The sequence below is a fragment of the Xiphias gladius genome, chromosome 1 (genome assembly GCF_016859285.1).
Source record: "Xiphias gladius isolate SHS-SW01 ecotype Sanya breed wild chromosome 1, ASM1685928v1, whole genome shotgun sequence".
NCBI lineage: Eukaryota > Metazoa > Chordata > Actinopteri > Istiophoriformes > Xiphiidae > Xiphias > Xiphias gladius.
Window position 1 is genome coordinate 1,516,121 of NC_053400.1, and position 22,380 is coordinate 1,538,500.

The 22,380-nt window shown below is 36.9% G+C and overlaps 1 protein-coding gene across 2 annotated transcripts in view; it reads left to right on the forward strand.

Annotated features, from left to right (window-relative positions):
- The window catches only part of plekho2 (pleckstrin homology domain containing, family O member 2), a 35,587-nt gene extending 14,502 nt beyond the window's left edge, over positions 1-21,085 (forward strand). Inside the window, exons 2-5 of one of the 2 annotated variants that reach the window (XM_040138516.1) lie at positions 4,945-5,094; positions 5,405-5,527; positions 20,709-20,813; positions 20,936-21,085. In XM_040138516.1, the coding sequence (XP_039994450.1) occupies positions 4,945-5,094; positions 5,405-5,527; positions 20,709-20,813; positions 20,936-21,070 (513 nt within the window). In that variant the 3' untranslated portion in view covers positions 21,071-21,085. Of the gene's footprint in view, positions 1-4,944; positions 5,095-5,404; positions 5,528-6,608; positions 7,775-20,708; positions 20,814-20,935 lie in introns of those variants that run through there. The other variant, XM_040138525.1, reaches the window with a different exon arrangement.
- The last annotated feature ends 1,295 nt before the right edge of the window (positions 21,086-22,380 follow it).

Below are 22,380 nucleotides of genomic sequence, written 5' to 3' on the forward strand. Positions count from 1 at the left end.
ACAATAAAACGTTATCATTTAGAATGGACTAGCAATTATTTTAAAACAACCATGAAGCTACATATAACAGAGATCAAATCATGAAAACGTCAAATAAATTTTACTCTGCCATTTTAATAAAATATCAAATAATCATCTTAATTAATAATATAATAAACAATAATAATTACTATTTTATCTTTGTGTTTGAGTTTGCATCATTTTGGATGCTGTGCACATTGCTGGTGTATGTCAGATGCCCATGTGTGACTGGTATAGCTACATTTTCCATAAAAGATTCAGTGGTTGTATGAACTCATAATTCATATTCATGTTAAATATTTTGGTTGTAAAAAAAGAAGTCCCTGTGCCTAAAGAAAAGAGACCTGTGTATAGCCCTGGTCAATGTAGCCATAGAAACTCACTCAGACTGAGGAGAGGGAGAGGCTACCTAGCTAGCCAGCTAACTTGACTGCCAACTCCAACTCGAGTGAAAACAGAGCAAGATTCGCGTCGCTTAACTTTATCACAGCTGTTGGACATATTTCAGTCAATATTACGGAATGTACGTTATTTGACAGCAATGTACATTCCAAACTACTACAAAAAAATGAATACTTACCAAGGAATGGACTTCAATGTCCTGCACTCAATGTCTCACCAATCCCGTTACAGCCAGGAATAGAAAATGGTGGGTACAAAGACTATGAGCCTGAAAGTGCACGGCAAAGCAACCCCCCCAATAAAACTCATTTTTTTTGCATTAATGAATCATTAATACATTAATGAATGTCATAGGTCTCTTTTAGTTCATATTATGTTACATCCATTAAAATAAATGTATATATTCCAAATAGATATATTTGAATAAAGCAAACTATATTTAAGTGTGTCAAGTCTAAAAAGAGTTTGAATCGTTTTTTTGAGTGTAACTACTCTAAACTGACTATACTGTAAAATGTATTCTCAGCTGTCTTGACAGCAGATTAGAAGTAAAATCTCTTCCTATTACGTATGAATAATTCAAAATCATTCAAACTATCAAAATTGATCTGTGGAAACAGCAAGAATGGCTTTATAATTCATGAAGATATGAACATCCCCATTGTTGTCTAGCAACAACATGGGGATTCCATGTTGCAAAAATGTTTACTAGTTTGTTGCTCAAGGCTACATTAGCTTTCATAATAATATAACAAGTGCACTGATAGTTTAGAAATAATAGATAGTCTGTCTAAATGAAATCTCTTGTACCTGCTGTGAACTTTCTAAAGGTGTTCTTTGCATCTTCGCTCATTGTCATACAGAGTGACATTGTTTTGCAAGTATGTAGACTAGTATACCAGTGGAACACGGAAGCACACTGTACCATTTTCATTTTGAATGTTAAGTGTTTCAGTTCCTTTAAACACACACTTTTTAGTTTATTAGCTAAAATTAATCCTAAACTAAGGTGAACCATGTAATCGCACTTGTACAATTCAACTGAACCACATACTACAGACTCCTCTGTTATACAGTTTCAGTAAAAACTGGACATTATAAGCGTCATGAAGTGAGGATTTAGTGCTGGACTGTTGTGCTAGACAAATTTAGTTTTAGCGAGGGGTTCCTAATAAACTGCCAATTTAGTGTATTTTGTTCCCAGATCAATTTCATTTGTTTTGTGTTTTTACTTCATAAACAGAACTGACAACTAGTGATGGACCAAATCGTGTAGGGCAGCTAATGCGCAGAGCAAAGCACAAAGGAGATACCGTTCAAAGGTGCTATAGTCTGAGGTGAGAAAAGAGGGCAGAAATGAAAAAGACTGATAAGAAGTGAGAGCTGCTGTCGTTAAGAGGCCTCCATCAAAGTTCTCTAACACCAAACAATTTTTGCAAAGAAAACCCCAGTGTAAGCAGAACTTGGGGTTTTCCTCATTTGCTCTATAGCGTCGATCAGAGCTTGAAGTGGTCACATAGGCATATTTGTTCTTAGACTTGAACTCGGTCACTGAAAGTCTTGTAGGAACACTGCCATAGCTTCAACTTGCAACTCTGCTTAAAATATAGGAAATGATTGCTCACACTCCCAAGACCATAAGAGGAGATATTATTAGAAATGTGAAAAATGTTGCTGATTTTTACTTGAAGTATCAAAACGGGAAGAAGTCATGACATACAGTATTAATGTATAAGCTGATGTCTTACTAATATGTAAATTAGAGTATCGATACTGTGTCACAAACATAGTTACTCACTCATAACATTATTCATGCAATGTAACAAACAAATGATGTTACATCAGGCACTGATGTCAAAGCGCAACACGCACCAGTGGTGTAAAACATCCATTGTTTTCAATGTAAGCCCCATGGCTGGACCAACAGCTCCCAGAGCTTCAGATAATTATTTTAGTTTATATTGTGCTCAGATGTTGCATATTCCTAAATACATTGCAGGGGGACCAAAAGCAAATTTTTGCCATGAGGCTCCCTAACAGATTCATTCAGTCAGCCCACGAATTGATGGCATTGTAGCAGGTTGACAAACAATGTGTCAGGATACACTGCTGAAGGAGATATTTTATCACATGGCTGCCTGGATTGGCACATCCAGGCTACTGTACCTTCATAAAATCTTTCTTTTGTCTGTGTGCTACTGATTATGTGCATCACACACATCCAATGTGTGATGCACATAAAGTACATAACAAAGCTGAGTACATCCCTTGACCGTATCCCTATTGTGTTAAGGAATTACAAATCCTGTCCATCCTATATGGTTTTATTTGTTTTTAGCCAAAGTCCAAAAAGAATGAAGCCAATTCATTTGAAAAACAGAAATGTTTGACTCATTATAATGAACTATATTAAAAGTTCCATATTAAAGAACCAACTGCAACAAAAGTCAGGTCACCCTTCATTAGTGTGATTCCATTCTTCTACTTTTTTTTTTTTGGATTTTGTATATTGACCTTTATTTTTGATGACAGATTTGATCCTCCTGGGCTTGGATGATAGCAGTATCACATACATCTGTGGAGAGATGTTCTGCCATTCTTCATTCACAGATGACCTTTTCAACTGCTCTTTGCTACTGGGATAATTTTGGATTCAGTTCTGTTGGACTCAAGTCAGGGGCACACTTGTAAAGGTCATAGTTTTCATTTTTTTCTTCTTTAAAACTCTTGTGTGATTTTTGGAGTGTGTTTGGGGTCAAAGTCTTGTTGGAAAATTCCTCTCCTGCCAAGCTTCTTGAGAATGTTGAGACTGGGAATAATCTTTTCATTCAGTGTTTAGGTATATCAGCTTGCATTCATAGTGCCATCTATAAATGTCAGCCCCCCCTACACTTTTTGCTCTCATGCAGCCCCATATCAGCACACTCCCACCTCTAGGTTTCATGGTTGGAAATGTGCAGTCACTGTGGTAGTCCTAACCAGGTCCACACCAAACATGCTGGACTGCATCTGATCCAAACTAATTTATTTTGGTTTTATTTGACCAAAGAATGTACTGCCAACATTCATCAGGCTTCTTTTCATGTACTTTGGCAAAGTTTAATCTGCAGTTTTGTGCTGTTTTGTGAGCAGTGGTTTTCTTCTTGGAGGCTGTCCATAGAGGTTGACTTCATGCAGTGTCCTTCTCACTGTCCGATCAGTCACTGCAACACCAGTTTCCACAGATAATCCTTGTGCCAAGTCAGAAGCACTTACACCGATTCCCAGCAGGACGCAATGTGGACGAACCTGCAAGTGAACATCACATTGTTTCCGTGTTTCCCAATGAAGATGTCCCGACCGGCTCCATGGGTCAGCAAACAGGTTGAGCAACGCGTCGCTTGTTTGAAAAACCGCTCACCCTGGCTCTATTTCTGCAAAAGCTTGCTCCACCTCCAGCCTATTTTCATATCAGGTTTTAGATTTAAACCTGTGAATTTAAACCTGAGTAGTAGCTAGTTGCTAGCTAAATTGAAAGATAACTCCGTTATTCTGACAGTATCCCGACTGACAGTAACTGAAATCACAAGTGGCGCAAAAAAACACATCTCATCCCCTCCTCTGGCATCCCCTCATTGCACTATATCACTCGTAATACATGTGGACAATTTTTCGCACTACATCCGCTAGAGTTCGCTTGCTGTATTTTAGGAAGAGGTGTTACATGTGTGTGTTTTTCAATGTAAGGTTGCCTAAATAGCGAACTGTGCGTGATGTCATTTCTGAGGATGGCCACTGTGCCTTCTGTTATCGGTAGTATGGCTCTCCCTATACCTCCGAACCACTGCTGCGGCTGTGTTTCACCTTACGTTCAGATGCTCTTGTACCCTCTTCCGTCTTTATAAAGTCTCACAATCTGGTTCCTTACTTGTTCAGGCAGTTCCTTAGCATTTGGAGCCATGTTGCATTAGACACTACCCAGGCCAGAAACGAGGAAGCTGTGCTGTCCACAGGTTCTTTTATAATTTTTATCATGCAATTAGCCCTAACTGAAAATCACAAATGTCATCAAAGTTGTTGCAGTGTTCACAGGTAAACTGACTTTTGTTGCATTGAGGTTGTACATTTGGGTTTCTATTTTCAATATAATCTATCTAACCTGTTTGTTTTTAATTATACATAGGATCAAGTACACTTCAACTTAAAAATAATACACTTATTATAAGATGGTGCAATTTTGAATCATTTGACATTTTAGTGATACTGCACAGGGGTGTACCCAGTTTTGTTGTGTATTGTAGGTTTGTAAGAGATAGATGCATTTTAGCTGTTGAAGAATTTGTATTATACATGATAAAAAGGTACAGATCATATAACATGCTGGTATAGTAAACTATCAAATCAATACCCTCAGTCTATTACAGGTATACTGTGTGATACCAACTAGTAAAACTGGCAAAATGAAAGTGATAATAACAATCTGCACTCTGCTAGTACACTGCTGTGTGTTTTAAGTGTGATTTCCGTCTTGTGTCATTGTAGGATGTGAAAGAGGAGCCAGCCCAGTGTAAAGAGCCAAAGTTCCTGGGTAAGGCTGGCTGGGTGAAGAAGGCTCCCGGCAGGCTGTTGGCAAGCTACAAGGACCGCTACATCCATGTGGAAAAGACAGAGATTGTGGTGTATGAAAATGAGGTACACTATTCACTACTCATTTCTGCCAGTTATGTCTTCCTTGTCATGCAGCACTCTCACAAATTTGCACCATATTACAGTGTCATGTAACTGTTTCCATATACTGCATTTTTTGTATTTCCATAAATTCACAGAATTGATCATAATAAACAACTATATTAGACTGAGGCTGCAAAGAAAATATGGTACTTGTTAGTTGTTGAATTTGCTCCCCTTGTGGGATTTGTTGATATTAATAAAATTATGTCAGCTTTATCCTTTAATTGGTATGACAAATTTTCAGATAATGTACCCATACTTTGTGTTGCAGGACCTGCAGAACTGCGTAGAGAGGCTTGACCTGGAAAACTATGACAAATGTCATGAATTAAAGAGCCCCTTCAAAAAGAAGCACAGACTGATACTGATTCGATCAACCAAGTGTGGAAATAAGGTGAGCCAAGAGGTGCTTTGGATGAGACAGAACTTTGTATAAATGTAAACTGCAGGATAATATGTTGTGCAAATAGATGAAATAAGGCCATATTTTAATATCATTGTATAATAGCTCCAACACATTTAGCAGAGCAAATGTTGGGTGACGTAATCAGACAAAGGTTATATGATTTCTCCTGTAAGGTTTAAGAAAAATTTTCAACAAATGCAGTATGAAGGCAAGTGCAGCAAGCAAGACACTGACTTACAGTATACAGAAGCAGTGTTAATTCGGGCACTTATTTTAGTGTTAGTTTTAGTCTAGTTGTAGTCAAATTTTAGTCATTTCATTTTTGCTAGTTTTAGTTGAGCAAAACTAAATACATTTTAGTCTAGTTTTCGTCAGTAACATTTTACTCTCGTTTCATTTTTACATCCTCTAAGCATTTTGAGGCTACACCTGTCTCCATCTTTTTTTGTGTACAGTTACCATTGTTAAAGGTGTTGTGTATCATCGATCACAATGTTTGTGGAAAAGGCTTTGTTTCTTTTTTCTCACTCTATGAAGAGCATATGTTGGAAAAGACACACACATATGTTGTGTGTGTTCATGTCCATCTGCTCTGCAGTAATACAAGTAATACACCGGCTTTGGCTCAGGAGGTAGAGCAAGTTGTGCACTAATCAGAGGGGCGGTGGTTCGGTCCCCGACTCCTCCAGTCTGCATTGTGAAGTGTGTGATCATTTGTGAATGGGTGATTGTGGTATGTTGTTTAAACTGCTTTGAGTGGTTGATAAGCCAGGAAAAGCACTATGTAAGTGCAGTCTATCCACTTCTCTCTCATTATCTCTGTCTTTCCTACTCACCTAGCATTACCACAGCTACCTGTAACGTCCAGTGAAGTGCAGCTGATTGTTCAGACGCTGATTTATTCACTTGTTCACTGAAAACTATCAAATCAATACCCTCAGTCTATTACAGGTATACTGTGCGATACCAACTAGTAAAACTGGCAAAATGAAAGTGATAATAACAATCTGCACTCTGCTAGTACACTGCTGTGTGTTTTAAGTGTGATTTCCGTCTTGTGTCATTGTAGGATGTGAAAGAGGAGCCAGCCACACAAATAAACTGTATATTTAGCGAACATGTAAAGGAGGATTAAATGGGTGACTGTCAACATTAATCATGGAACTCCAACCCCTGAAGTGAACAGACATTAAAAATGCAAATGCACTGTTAATTTTCATTACATAAACTTCAAAAGTAGAGAAAAATTTAACAGTAATTGTAGCATGTGCAAAAATTTGGGAACCTATGAAGTTGGTACTTAATAAGCCTCCCTTTTGGCAGATATCACAGCTTGCAAACACTTTTTGTAGCAGCTAAGAGTCTTTCTGTTCCTAATTGATGAATTTTCAGCCTCTTCCTGCAGATCACTTCAAGTTCCAAATTATTTCAGTCTGTACTGTACACCCAGCACGTTTAAGATCTACCCACAGATTTTAAGTGATTTTCAGGTCAGGGGTGGTATGAGGGCCATTCCAAAAGCGTGTGTTTCTTAAAGTAGGCCATGGTGGATATATATCCACCAAGTATCCACATGCACCACATCTCTACACAAATGTTGGAAGTAGGTGCACATTGATGCCCTTCCCTGTCTGTCTGATTTTGTTTTAAGTTGTTTTTGTATATTGTATCATGTCATGTCTATCGCTGTTAAATCCAAAGGTTTTTTTGCTTCACAAAGTAAAAAAAACAAAGTAGTTATGTGTCCATGTTTCCATCTGTATATTCATTGTGACAAAAAGGACTTCGAACAAATATTTTTCATCAGAGTTTTAATTAAACACATTAACACGGACAGAAGACTTTAAATCAAGCAGGTGATTGGTGAGTGCGAGAGGTGTGACTCGAAGTATATTTTAGAATCTTTTGATACTAATACTACAGATTATTTAATGTAGCATGAAGCATGTAGCTGAGAAAATGTAATCTAAACACAAAATAAGTCCAAAGTCCAAAAATAGATTAGTGTCAAATTGATCAATTCCTGGGGGAAACAATGAAAAGAAATTAATCATCTTTACTGAAATATCCAGAGAATGAATTACTTCTAAGACTAGCAATGCCATCAGCTGTTCTCAGCTGTAATTCGCAAAGAGCTGAGGACCCCCAACAACCCAAATTCTCAGCATACTCAGAAAACAGACATTTCATTTGCATTACATCATATGACAAAAAATAACTAAAAAGAGACAAAAAAATGAGCAGAAACAGATGAAACACCTCTACAAAGAAACAATGAACAACCACAAAGAACCAAAAAAAAAACCCCAACCGCAAAGAAACCAAAAACCCCAACCAAAAAGAGACAAAAAAACACCACAAACAGACAAAAAAGACCATAAAGAGACAAAAAAATTACCGCAAAGAGACAAAACCAGAAAAAGGGGGACAAAAAAATCCACCACAAAGTCACAAAAAAAAACACATACAAACAAAAAAATCCAGTGACAAAAGACAACCACAAAGAAACAAAGAGAAAAAAAATGACCACCAAAAGACAGAAAAAACACCCGCAAATAGATAAAATTATAACAAAGACACAAAAGACAACCACAAGGAGACAAAAAAATCACAACAAAGAAACAAAAAACAAACATAAAGAGCTGAAAAAAAACCCAACCACAAAGAGACAAAAAACAAACAGAAATAGATAACACAAAACCACGAAGAAACAAAAAACAACCAGAAATAGATAACACAAAACCACAGAGACAAAAAAATTACCCAAAAGAGGACAAAAAGTACCGCAGAGACAAAAAAAAAACAAGAGAGAAAAAAAACCCAACCACAAAGAGACAAAAACCACCACAAAAAAACAAAACCACAAAGAGACAAAATGCAACCACAAAGAAACAAAAAACCCCAACCACGAAGAAACAAAAAACAACCACAAATAGATAACACAAAACCACAAAGACAAAAAATTACCACAGAGACAAAAAAAAACAAAAAAGGGACAAAAAAAACTACAAAAGAAAAAAAAAACCCCCAACCACAGAGACAAAAAGCCCAACCACAAAGAGACAAAAACCACCACAAAGAAACACAAAACAACCACAAAGAAACAAAAAAACAACAACCAAAAAGACAAAAAACCCACCACACATAGAAAAAAAACAAAAAACAGACAACAAAAAACCAGAAAGAGACAAAAAAATGACCACAAAGTGACAAAACATGACTAAAAAGGCACCAAACACCGTGACAAAGATCCAAGAAACAACCGACAAAGATCAAAAAAGAACTCAACCACAAAAAACCAACACAAAGAGACAAAAAATCATGAAAAGAAAAAAAAACTACAGACTAAAAAAATCCTTAGAGACAAAAAATGACTACAAAGAAACAAAAAATTACAATAACGAGACAAAAGACAACCACAACAAAAAACATCCACAAAGAGAGAAAAAACAACCACGTGACTGGATGAGCTTCCTACCAACTGTCTCCTGACTGACAAAAGTTATAACTAATGTTACTGTCTAAAGCAGGCAAGAAATAACAGCTGTTCTCAGCTGTGATTCCCAAAGAGCTGAGGACCCCCAACAACCCAAATGCTCAGTGTACTGAGAAAACAGATATTTAATTTGCATTACATCAAATCACATTTTTCTATTCATCAGTGATTTGTACAATATATGTCAAGTTCTCGTACAAGCTCTGTAATCAGCAAAAGCCTGAATTACTTCTAACTCTGTACATTAACACTCTCAGACTCTCCAGGTTAAGGCCATTCATTTCTCTCCACAGTGTAACAATGCAACAGAGCAACTGCAAATATAGAGAATCTTCAGTTGCATACTGTCACATGTAGAACTAAGGAAGTGAAATTGAGGAAGAAACGCATGTAAAGTTAAATGACGATAGCACCACACTGATAACAAAGGCAGAACAATTATGTTTGTCCTGCCCTGCAGTAAGTTAAAAAAACAAATCACACCATGACTTAAAGAGCAACTTGACACCCCATTTAAAGTTGAACAGGCCCCCTTCACAAATTCAGAAAAGGCCTTCAAACCCTGACAGCCCCACAAACACCACAAAAACTATAATACTGATCAAAATGATAAAATACCAGCTTGCAAGTAGTAGGGGTAGCATTACTACTACTATTGTATCTACTACTACTCTCAGTTGCATGCTCTCAATCTTTGCCAACTATTTTCAATGGTAAGTAGCTAAAGACTGTTTGAAAAGTTGCAAGATGTTGCAAGATGACATCATGCTAATTTGTATTTCCATGATGTCGTTATGTAACTATTTACATATATACAACATTGAAACAAATGAAAGTAACAAAAAAATTTGGTTAAGCTATACTTAAGATAAATGTAATGGATGACCACAAAGAGTAGATGTTTTTTTTTCTTTGTTTTGTTTTTTTTTCTTTCTGTGGGTTTTTTGTCTATTTGTGGTAATTTGTTGTCTATTATTTGTGGTTGTTTCTTTATCTCTTTGTTGTCATCTAACTGAGCTGTGCGACTTTAAAACAAGAAATATTAATTGTCACTTTATGTAGTGGTTCTGGTCCAGACGCGCTATTTCATCCCTCAGGCTCCTAGGCTTGTACCTGTAGGCCTGTTCAGTGGGATTACACATGGGTCCAAGTCTTGTTAATTGATTAATTATATTACCAGGAATTAGAGGTATATACAGTTGAGAAGTCATGACAAATGTGGTATAGATGTCAATAAATTAATGTACTTAAATAATCGTTGGCCCTATTGTTTGTTTTCTCTCATTCTTCGACCAATATGACCATGCAAAAGGTATTGAATGTTATTCTAGGTGGTATTAAAAAGGTCCTAAAAAGTCTTAAATTCAATTTGATGAATACTGCAGAAACCCTAATCTAAATTTACCTTAATTTAACTTTTCATGTAGGCCAGAAACATGAAAAATAAATGATGTAGCTCTGTGTCTGGTGGATTTGTAAACAGGCAACTGTTTGCTAACATGCTAGCCAGATCATCTATATGAGGTCATGATATGTCTTTGTTGCATGCATGTGCATGTGTTAGTGTCATTGTGTGTATGTGTGTGTGTGTGTGTGTGTGTGTGTGTGTGTGTGTGTGTGTGCATGTGCGAGCGACAGAGAGAGGTATACATACTATTTCACAAACATACAGTTTTGGTCACTTGTGTGTGTGTGTGTCACTTTTCTCCCTAGTCTTACATCAGTTTGTATGCAATGAGCAGACTAAGGAGTGAGTCAGACACCAGTGTGTACTTATGTAACTGAGCCTGCACCCTTCAGTGTCTTCTAGACTTGAACTCTGTTTGGACACTGTTTTTACTTATTTGAAATGCTACCAATTTCATGTGCTCTGTGGGTCTGCCTCTAGAACTGGTCATGTGTTTTTGATTATAGTAATACTGTCCTTTGGTCATCAAAAAGAAAAAGAATTAGAAACAAATCAATCAAAAATGTATGTATATAGCACAAGTCATACAGTAGAAGTAATTCAAAACTACTTCAACAAAGATTAATACACTAATGAAATATAGGAAGAAGTTAAGAATTAAGAGAAAAAAATGATTTAAAAAAGATAGAGATGTAGCATTTACACTCGTAACGCATGAGTGGGAGACTTTCTTTTCAGACGACAAGTTACTTTTATTGGCAGCCTTATGAAAGCTGATGCTAAACCTAATGTTTTGGTATCCATTACATTTGTTATTTTCCAAATAAAGGGAAGTACAAAATAGGGAAATGCGAGCATCATTCAACATTTTAATACAATCCCCAATTTGTTAAATTTTGAATTCCTGAGCCAGTTTGTGGTTTGTCCTGTACTGGGGTTGTTCATTGTGAATGAAGTGAGTGGGTCTGACCAGGATGTGAAGAGCTACTTGGCTGCCTCTTGGATTCTCCGGGGTAACCCTGTTCAGCTCTGGCTCTGCATGGCTGAATGATGCCAGAAACACAAAAAGATTTTCTTAAGTACCACAGCAGCAGCAGTGTGTCCCACAGCCAACCATCTGTGGCTGCTTGGCCACAGTTAAGATACTCAGAAATGTTCGAAGTGGTAGAGTAAGTGTCAGAGAAGTCAAATCAGTGAATTAATACTATTCACAATACAGTGTAACAGGTTCTTATGTGAAAATACATAGAGGACTTCTTGAGTTAAACAAAAATCAACAGTGATGTTAAGACAATATACTGTATACCATGACATGGGGGATGAACATTGGAAATCCAAATTTGAAATTTACACTGAAAGAGCCTCGATTTTAGTTGTAACTTAATGTTAATGTTAATTAAAAGTACCTTTAAAAGCTGTAGGAAGTGAAATGTTCATTCAGCAAGTCATTAGCCAGCTGTAAGGACAAATGTCAGTCTGTAAATTTACTGAGCCGTAGCCAATTAAAACTTCTCAGCACACCTTAAAAGCTCTCGTCCTGTAAGTCTGTGAAGCTGAAGGTCTTTTCAGACATGGAAAACAAACAGTAGCACAATATAGACATGAGAGCAGCGTTGAATTAAAATGTTTTGATATGGAGGAAGAAGATTTTTTTTTGTTCTCTCCTAGCTGCATTATTGATGGATTCTGCCTGTTTTATAATATTCCACAGCGTACAAGCGTTGAATTATAGGACTTTATACAATTATTCTCGATTACCTGTTTTCTCACATGTTTATGTAAAGCATTTTGATGGATATTCATTGATTCATCCACGCAGTTGGCACATTTGGAATTAATGAACAGTGACAGTTTAGGAAGAGACTGCTGGTCAGATTATTACTGTGATTCTACAGAGGTTTTTAAACCTCTGCAACCCTGTTTGCACTGTGAGAGGAAAACAGTTTTTATAGAATCTTCTCAGCGACTTAAAATGGTCTCTTTCACAATATTTCAGAGTTTATTAAATTATTTGTATTGGAAAATTATACTGAAAGGGACTTAACATGAATGTTAGGTCAAGCAGCTGCAGTGTAGAGCTGTCAACAGTAGCACACATGACTTCTGTTTAGTTATTCTTTCATAAAACAATCTAGACATAACAATTTGTCTAAAACCAGCCACTAACTTCTCTTGTAGTTAGAGAAGAGAAGTTCCAAGGACATTACTTCGGTGAGGTTGTAGTGTAGTAAGTACAACTAATTCAAACTGCAGCATAGAAACAGAACAGAGCACATCCATGTTTTCTGTCTGATAACAATACTTTTAATATTAATACTAATAATAATAATAGTTGAAGCAGTATAGTCAAGAATAGAGTAGTTTTAGTTTTTTTATATTTGCATTGGAACAACTGATAGGGTGTCAAACCACTTTTTCTTTTTTGTTTGTCTTTTATCAGGCTTCACACAACAAGAATAAATCTGACACTGATTTGCTCTACAATAACTGTCTAAACATCTTCATTGTCTGCACTTGTCAGTGTGGTACTAAATTTCTCCTTATTAAATGTTTTTCTCTGACGTACCTGCTTAAACTTTTAACAGTTAATTTCTCAAAAACTGATCAAAATTTGATTTTATTTTGTGTGCACAAATGTGCATAAAACAAATTTAGATTCCTGAACACATGGGCTGCCAAGTGCATACTGTCTCGATGGAAGACACGTAAATTCCAAACCTTGCAGAGAGGGAAGTATGTGGAACCTATGTTTTCCTAGAGTAAAACATGGGTTAAGAGAGTGGAACAAAAAAGGTTTTTTACAATTTAAGCATAATATGTAAAGTATAAAGTCTACAGCAGGACAGTGGAAAAGCTAACTTCTTCCTTATAGTTATTATGAAAACTATAAGGAAAAAAAGATCTAGCGCTTTCCTTCCTATAGTTTTTCTGACCAAGATTTTCGCTTTTTCCATATAGTTTCTCTCTCTCTCAACATAGCCAGTCGAGGGAGACGGCTACCCACCATGAGCCGGGTTCTGTTCATGGTTTCTACCTGTTAAAATTGAGTTTTTCCTTGCCACTGTTACCAAGTGTTTGCTCATGGGGGACTGTTAAATTATATTATAAAGTGTAAGGTTTAGCCAGCTGTAAGGCTCTGCTCTATATGAAAAGTGCTCTGCACTTTTGAAAATAAAATTGACTACAATTGAGAGAAGCTCAGAGGGATTTCTTTTTTTGATGGAAATTGGATTTTTGAACGGACTTCAATCAAGTGTCAAAACCTGACTGAAACATTGGAATACGAGTCAATTAAGGTATAGGGACTTGTTTAGAGGTTTACTCCTACATCAAGTCAAAAACCTTTTGTTCTGTAGAATGCACATAACGAAAGCCACAAGCGCCGGAATTAGTCGGAATCTCAAACCAATATTGGAATTCTGACACCAGGGAAGTGCTATATCTTTGATTGACTGTGATGCATATTGGAAGACCTGCAAGAAGGTTTGTTCAATCTTTTAAGTATCTGTTGTGCAAAAAAACAACATAACTGTGCAAACTGAGAAAATGTCGGAGTTGGCCAATAGGAGGCAGCTTCTGTTGGCCAGGAAAAGATCCTTGAAGAGAAATTATACATTTGTAAATGACAAATTAAGACAAATTACTACAAAATCCAACTAAAGTGTATTGAAAGATTAATGGGAAATGATGACAACTTAAAGGTCATTGAGCAAACAGAAATAAAACTCTACAAAAGAATATATTTGAAGTTTATTGAGCTTAATGAGGCAGTGTTGCAATACCTAAAAGAAGATGAAAGGAGGCAGACCAAAACTACTTGTTTAAGCCTAAATTGTCAGGTTCTCGGTATTTAATCAAAAATACTGTACAATGGAATGAAGACATAAACATAACATAGAATCTGGTGATTTACAGGAACAAGACATGGCAATAACTTTAATTGGTACTAAAAGGAACTACTCAAAGGTGGTTTAAGTCCTATTTTTTCGATTGATTTCAGTGTGTACAAATTTTTGGAGTATATAAATCCTTCATATACTCCAAAGTTAGTCAGAGTTTACAAGGTTCTGTGCTTGGACCTATTCACTTTATATTTGCTTCCTTTAGGCAATATTATAAGGGAACACTCCATAAACTTCCATTGTTATGCAGATGGTACCCAGTTGTTAAAGAAGGAATATATCAACGCAGAGGGACAAAGAAAAATGGCCTTATCTCACTGAAGTCATGTTGCCTAGCATCATTGCTGATATAGGACTTTTTGGAGAAAATACGTACAAGGCAGTAGAGTAGAGCAAATGGACCACATGCTGTCAAAACTGCACTTTGGTGAGTGGTAAACGGTCCACTGAGAGAAAATGTGGACACTGTCCCAGAAGATAGTGCAAATTAAAAGGTTACAGTGAATCACATATATGCTAATAATGTGGAGCAGCTTCTGATACAGCAGGGAAATCAGGATTTCCCTGAGCACCTGAGTGAGGAGAAAACAGATATGTCACAAGGACTGACAGTTTATGGATTCAGTGAAAACCTCTGTGTGCCAGCAGATAGTCACTATTATAACAGACTTTCCAAGAAAAAAGTGTCTATTGGAATACCAAATAACAAGGATGTAGCGGTGCAAAGATTTCTAACTCTTAAATGGAAACTTGACAAGAATCCTGCATTTCATCAAGCATACAGCTCTCTCATGAGTGAACTGATTGATAAAGGCTATGCAGTCAAAGTACCAGAAATCCTGCTAATTAATTAGGAAGGCAAAATATGGTACGTCCCTCACCATGTGGTCTACGATCTAGAGAAGAAAAAAAACAGTGTTCTGTGACTGTGCTGTCAGTTTCCAAAGAACCCCATTAAATGCTGAACTGCTGCAGGATCCTGACCTTGCAAATTCCCTGTTAGGAATGTTAATAAGATTCAGACAAGAGCACATTGCAATAATGGCAGACATCAATGTATAACCAGGTGAGGGCCCCTGAGCAAGATACTGACCGGGTGGTCAAAAGGAGACACTGGGCAGGACCTGACAGAATACAAGATGACTGTGCAGCTGTTTGGAATAACATCGTCCCTCAGTTGTGCAAATTTTGCACAGAGGAAAACTACTGAACATAACAGGAACAAATCTTTGCTTCAAGCTGTGAATACACTGCTCAACAATTTCTATATAGAAGACTGTTTTAAATCTCTCAGCAGTGCATCTGAAGCAATTTCCTTGTACACAGATCTTAAAATGTACATAACTAAATGGACAAGCAACAGCTATGAGCTGCTAACAGAAATTCCATAGCAAGACAAAGCTAAAGAAGTTAAGAACAGTAGATATGACTCATGATGTTCTTCCAATCAAGAGAGCACTTGGGTTATTATGCTGAATAGAGTCAGACTCATTCCAGTTCAGGTTTCAGGTAAAAGACAAACCAGTCATCAGAAAAGGAATCCTGTCTACTTTGTGGTTATGACCTTTAGGATTCCTTGTTCCAATCATCCTTCCTGCAAAAATTCTGATGCAGCAACTAAGCAGAAAGAAACTTGGTTGGAGTGAGGTAATCCCAAAGGAGTTTGCCAAGAGATGGTTTGAATGACTGAACCAACTATCTATATTCACCATTAGTAGATGTATGAAGCCTAATGAAATTGGCAAAGTTTCCATGGCCAAACTCCCATAATTTTTCGGATGTGATGAGAATGGATAAGGAACTGTGTCTTACCTCCAGCTAACAAACAATTGGAGTTGTGTCCACCTTTGAAACAAATGACAATCCCAAGAATGGAGTCGACTGCAGCTGTTGTGTTATTTAAACATTGATAAAATGATAGGAAAAAAAGGAGTTACAATTTGAGCTACAGAATTCAACATTCTGGACAGACAGCAAACAATCCTAAAATTATTATACAAGATTAGTATAATAATTAAAAAGACTAATTTTAAAAGATTATCTGGGGCTGTAAATCAGTTGCATTTCTAACTATCCAGGCTTTATGATAATCAGTTTATGTGGGAGTTTCTTAGTTGTGAGTCAGTGGGGTATTTATTTCATAAAAACATACCTGGAACACTAGACATATTCTTTCATAATAGCCAGGACACCAGTGTAAACACTGAGATGCAGCTCTGTTTTGGTGTCTTTGCCCAGCTGTGTAATTCTGTAAACACAAAGTCCTACAAAATTATTAAACATTCACTGACCAATTTAGTAGGAACACTTGTACAAAAAATTGTAATCTACGTAGGTGATAGAGGACATTCAGGCCAATTTTGACACATCATGGGTGTTTCCATCTTAGAGAGAAAGGGAAGGTTAAATATGGGTCTATAGTTGTATAAAACACTTGGATCAAGCTGTTTTAGCTCATGAAATTATCTCTACTGACTGTCCGTCAGCCTGGCTACAGTGCTGAAAAGAAACCTAGGGTTGTTTCTATTTTATTTTATTAAAGATGAGTAATAAGCTGCTCTGGCATTACAGAGGTCCTTCCTATATGTTTTAAGACTATCATGCCAGGCTAAGCGGGATTCTTCCAATTTGGTAGAATGCCATATCCTTTCAAGTTTCTGTGTAGTTTGCTTGAATATGCAGGTTTGGGAGTTAAACCATGGAGCTAACCTCCTTTGTTTTATTATATTCTTTTTTAGAGGGGCAATAGAGTCATTCTCATTGAGCCTGCAGCACTATCAACAAGATGATAAATTTGGGAGGGATTAAAGTTAGCATAGGAGTCCTCTGTTATATTGTGATATGGCACTGAATTCAATGCTGATGGAATCAGTTCCTTAAATTTAGCTACAGCACTATCAGATAGACATCTATAAAAAGATATTTTGCCCAATGATGTGTAGAAAAAAACAGAAAGAACACATATTTGTCTCAGATCATTGGTTTGATTACATATGATAGTTAATTAGAGCGGTAATGGAGAGGACAACCAAAACATTAAACTTCTCTTGTGTATTTATCAATGAAAGAAATATGATACAGTAAGATCAGACTAATTGTTACACCATTGCAGATTTCTATGTTACTGAAGCAATGAAATCATGACAATCTGTCACAAGGTATCTCAGTAGATCTGAGAATGAGTTGAATGTATTTACCTGGTCAGAAGCCCAGTGGTGATCACCATGAAGGTCACAGAAGAGCTGCTCTAGATTGTTGATATAAGGAGCTGAAAACCTCTCTGAAGCATTGTGTATATGATGGCAGGAATAACCATCAGTATCACGAAGTGTTGCGCAGGAGTTCTGTCGCGCTCTTGTTTCCAGATCAATCTTGCTGCCTTGCATGACACACATGCTCATAAGGTTGGACAATGGGATTTACTATCTTTGAGGAACTTATCCAAAGCCTTTTCCCGAATGCCTGCAGTGACCTTCAAGACATCGAAAGACCCAAGGTGCTCCACATCAGTGGTCTTCTTCTCTGGGTTGAAGAAGCAAACCAGGATGGAAAGCACCTTTTTATCACCATTGGAGGTACTTTCATCAAGGTTGAAAAAATTTCTTCTATGTGTTACTATAGATCCTCTCTGAAAAAGGTCCGTCCCAATCCATGGACCATTTTGTAAAATTCTAATGACAGCTTCATTCTGCTTAGTGCAGCTTTTCTGCAGCTAACATCTTTGTCAGCTCCACAACCACAGGTGCAATTGTGAAAACGGAGTGATAAATCTGCCACAGAAGCAAGAACCATTGCATAAAAGCAAAACAAATAAAAAAAAAATTCAAATTTAATCTGTAAATCTTCCCCCCTTCATTACTATGTTGCAACAGCATGTATTATTTGTTTTTGTCTTCATATTACATAACTGAAATACAATGATTATAAAGTCTTTTTACCCCATGAGAAATTCCAGGTTTTTGTGATGTAAAGCCAGAAATCAAAACAAATCATATTTGTTTTTAGTTTCAATGTAAAATACACAATTTATAATTTAATATTCGATTTTTTATATCAAATGAAGGTTACTGTAGCCTAAGTCAAGCCCAGCATATTTAGCTATACCTCTGCACAAACCTCTGCATTTGCAAACCACTGAAACATAGGTACAGGCAATTGCACTCGCTCTCTTATGGCTGCTGTTTTCTTGGAGGCTGCATTCTCAGATAGAACACTCATAGTAGTCATGATAGTGCACACATGGCAGTGAGATGAAAGGCAAATATGTTGGAAAAATTTCTCTCTTGAACAGAGGATACGTTTGGCATGTCCCAGTTTGTCTACTTTCCTGAAATAATGAGAAAGGGGCAATGTGTGCTGGACTCCCTTCACCTCAATCTCCACATCCACTTGAAGCCATGCCCAGTTCCATTGACATGGTGCTGAACAAGAAGAATGCAGGAATGGAAAAACAGGAGATCATACAGGACACAAGGCAAAAGGGTATTGAATGGATTTTCAACCCTTAGGCGGGATCACATGATTGAGGGATCTGGGAAAGGCAAATGAGAAAGTGAGAAAAGTTTTAAAATCAGTGCTGAAAGAAAAAACTGTTGATAATGAGTGCCTTCAAACCTTACTGTTTGGTACTGAAGCTGTAATTAATGACAGACCAATTACAATGTATTCTGATGACCCCAAGGACCTGGAGACCTTAACCCCAAATCACCTGTTGTTGAAACGGTAACCAATGCTCCCACTTGGACTGTTTGACAAGGAGGATGTGTATTCTCACCTCAGGTAGAAACAGGTTAAAAATCTGACTTATTCTGGAAGCGTTGGGTGAGAAATTATCTGCCGCTTCTGCAGGAGCATCAAAAGTGGAATTAAGTGAGACAAATTCTGCCTGATACAAAAGGACTTGTACGAAGAATGCTTGTCAATGCGAACACAAACATTCTGGAGAGACCTGTTGACAAGCTTTGTTTAGTTTGTGAATGTAAAAAAAACAAAACAAAAGGAGTCAAAAATTTGAAGATATAATGTCGAAAATGAATGAAAATGTAAAAATATTGCTTTGTGTAAAAGGTGAATTTGATTTTGGCTCTTTAATATATGTTTGGAGTAATTGGCAGCCTTATTTTCTTACAATTAGCAGTCGGTAATGTAAGAGCCAAATTACTGTAGTGGAATTCTAGATGCTTGGCCTAAAGATAAGTGTAAGTTGTTAATAGAAATTATTTTTGTTTGATATTTATTTGTGGTTCATGTTTAATATTTCTTGCATTGATAGGGCAATGATGCAGGCACGTGGAAGAAGGAAGTCTTTGGAGCCCATGTTTGCTAGGTTAAAACATGTGTTAAGACACTGGAACAAAAAAGGTTTTTGACCTTATAAAGCACAATATGTAAAGTATAAAGTCTAGGATAGTTGACAAGCTAGCTTCTTCCTGGTAGTTCTTTGAGAGAAGCTCAGAGGGATTTATTTTTCTTTGATGGAATCTGTATGCTTGATCGGACTTCATTAAATTGTCAAATTGTCAAAAGCATATTGGATCTCTGCTTTTCTTTGGATGTAACATTGGAATACAATACAAAAATTCAAAATATTCTACTAGCTTGGAAAATTAAGGTATGTGAACTTGTTTCTGAGTTTTACCCCTACGGTGGGATACACTAAGCTTTGAATACCACTTTGAATTAGGAAAAGTGTGCATCATGTGCAGGTTAAGTGTACTGTGTGTTCGTATTTTTTCAACACGGGACATACTTGCCTACTACCTGGTTCTTGAACATGCACTTAAGTGCTCAAGACCACAAGTGTGGGTAACGGGACAGACCCTTACACTTGGCTGTAGTCTTGTTCTTATAAGGTTATTAAATACGGGCCTTACTTTGTATTGGATCAAAAAGATGTGATATCACCCAGCTGTATCACAAAAGTACAATGTAAATGCAGGGCATCTCCAATTCAGTTATAAAACAAATGTTAACCATTCTCCATTCACCTGTAAAAAAAACAACTTAATCCTAACTTTTTTTTAAATGTATGGCATTTATTTTTTATTATTAGTATTTCATTTATTTCCATAAATATGAAGCAGACATCATGATTTATTGTTGGGAAGGCCTGTAAAGACACCTAATTTGCTCCACTTTCATTTCAGTCCTGGTCTTAGAACTTATAGGAAAATTGACCACCAGAAAGTGCTTCCTAGCATAAACAAATTAAAAGATTTAATTGTTCTAATGTAAAAGAAAAAAAGCACTGGCTTCGAAAAAAGGGAAAAAGTGTTTAGTAAATGCTCCTGTATGTACTGTATGATTTACCTTAGATCATCAACTGTATTTTGAAATGACTATTGCCGGCTATGTGACTGACAGGTCCATGATGTGAAGTTCCAGGCTCAGACTGCAGAGGAGAAGGACGCTTGGATTAAAGCACTGACTGATGGCATCAATCGAGCAAAGAACAAAATCTTTGATGAGGTAGACATCTGTGCATTCCACACAGAGTCATAAGTGTCTTTTCATTTCAGCCAGCGACATCTTTCCTTTTTTTACACACTCAGCTTTTATCATGTAAATGAATAAGCTTAATGTTTTCACAGGTTAAGGTTGATGAAAGCAGTAATTTAGAACATGTTACTCGAACAAGGCCCAAAGGGAACCGTAACCGGCGACCACCAACCAGGATACACATGAAAGAGGTTTGTGTGTGTGTGTGTGTGTGTGTGTGTGTGTGAGAGAGAATCCATTGGGTGGTTTGGTCACAACACTAAGTAGGTCTAAATTTGAATTTCAACTCTGTGTTGAGTTTTTTTGTTCTTCCTAGGCTTGCATGGCTTTCTTGTTGGTTCAAACATACACAGTAAATTTGAATGTGACTGTCTGCAACCTCTGTCTACTCACTTATTTTAAGTCGCTCTGAACAGTGTTGATGATTTCATGCCCGATTGATATTTTTATACCTCACATAAATTAATAATAGTTTATAAATTTATTAAATATATTTAATGTACTTTATTATTTTTTAGTTTTTGATTTTGGTTATTGCATTAACTGTTTAGGAAATACAGCCATTTTTGTACATAGTCTTTAATTTTCAGAGGTTCAAAAGTAATTGGACAAACCAACATAATTATAAATATAAGGATTATTTTAATACTTGGATGAAAATCCTTTGCACTAAATGACTGCCTTAAGTCTGGAACCAATGAACGTCGCAAACTGCTCAATTGGGTTTGGTTCATGTGACTGACTTGGCCATTGAAGGATATTCCATTTCTTTTCCTTGAGAAGCTCTTGGGTTGCTTTTGCAGTATGCTTTGGGTCATTATCCATCTGTACTGTGAAGCACCATCCTATCAGTTTTGCTTGTGGCTGAATTTGAGATAGTATAGCCCTATAAGCGTCAGAATTCATCCTGCTAATTCTATCAGCAGTCACATCCTCAAAACACCAGTGACCCAGTTAAATAAGCAGCCATACATGCCCATTCCATAACACTGCCTCCACCATGTTTGATAGATGATGTGGTGGCTTTGGATCATGAGCCGTTCCTTTCCTTCTCCATAGTCTTCTCTTCCCATCATTCTGGTACAAGTTAATCTTGGTTTCATCTGTCCAAATAATCTTGTTCCAGAACTGTGCAGGCTTTTTTTAGATATTTTCTGGCAAAGTCTAATCTGGTCTTTCTGTCCTTGAGTGTACCAGTGGTTTGCACCTTTTGGTAAACCCTCTTTATTTACAGTTATGAAGGCATCTCTTGATTTTAGACTCTGACAATCATACACCTGCCTACTCATGAATGTTCTTTGACTTGGCCAGATGTCGTGAAGGGTTTTTCTTCACCAAGGAAAGAATTCTGCGATCATCCACTTTAGTTGTCTTCTCTGGTCTTCCAGGCCTTTCATTGTTGCTGAGCTCGTCAGTGCATACTTTCTTCTTAAGTATTTTCCAAATTGTTGATTTGGCCACTCCCAAGGTATTTGCCATCTGTCTGATAGCCTAATGATGGCCTCCTTCATTTGCATCAAAACCTCTTTTGAACGCA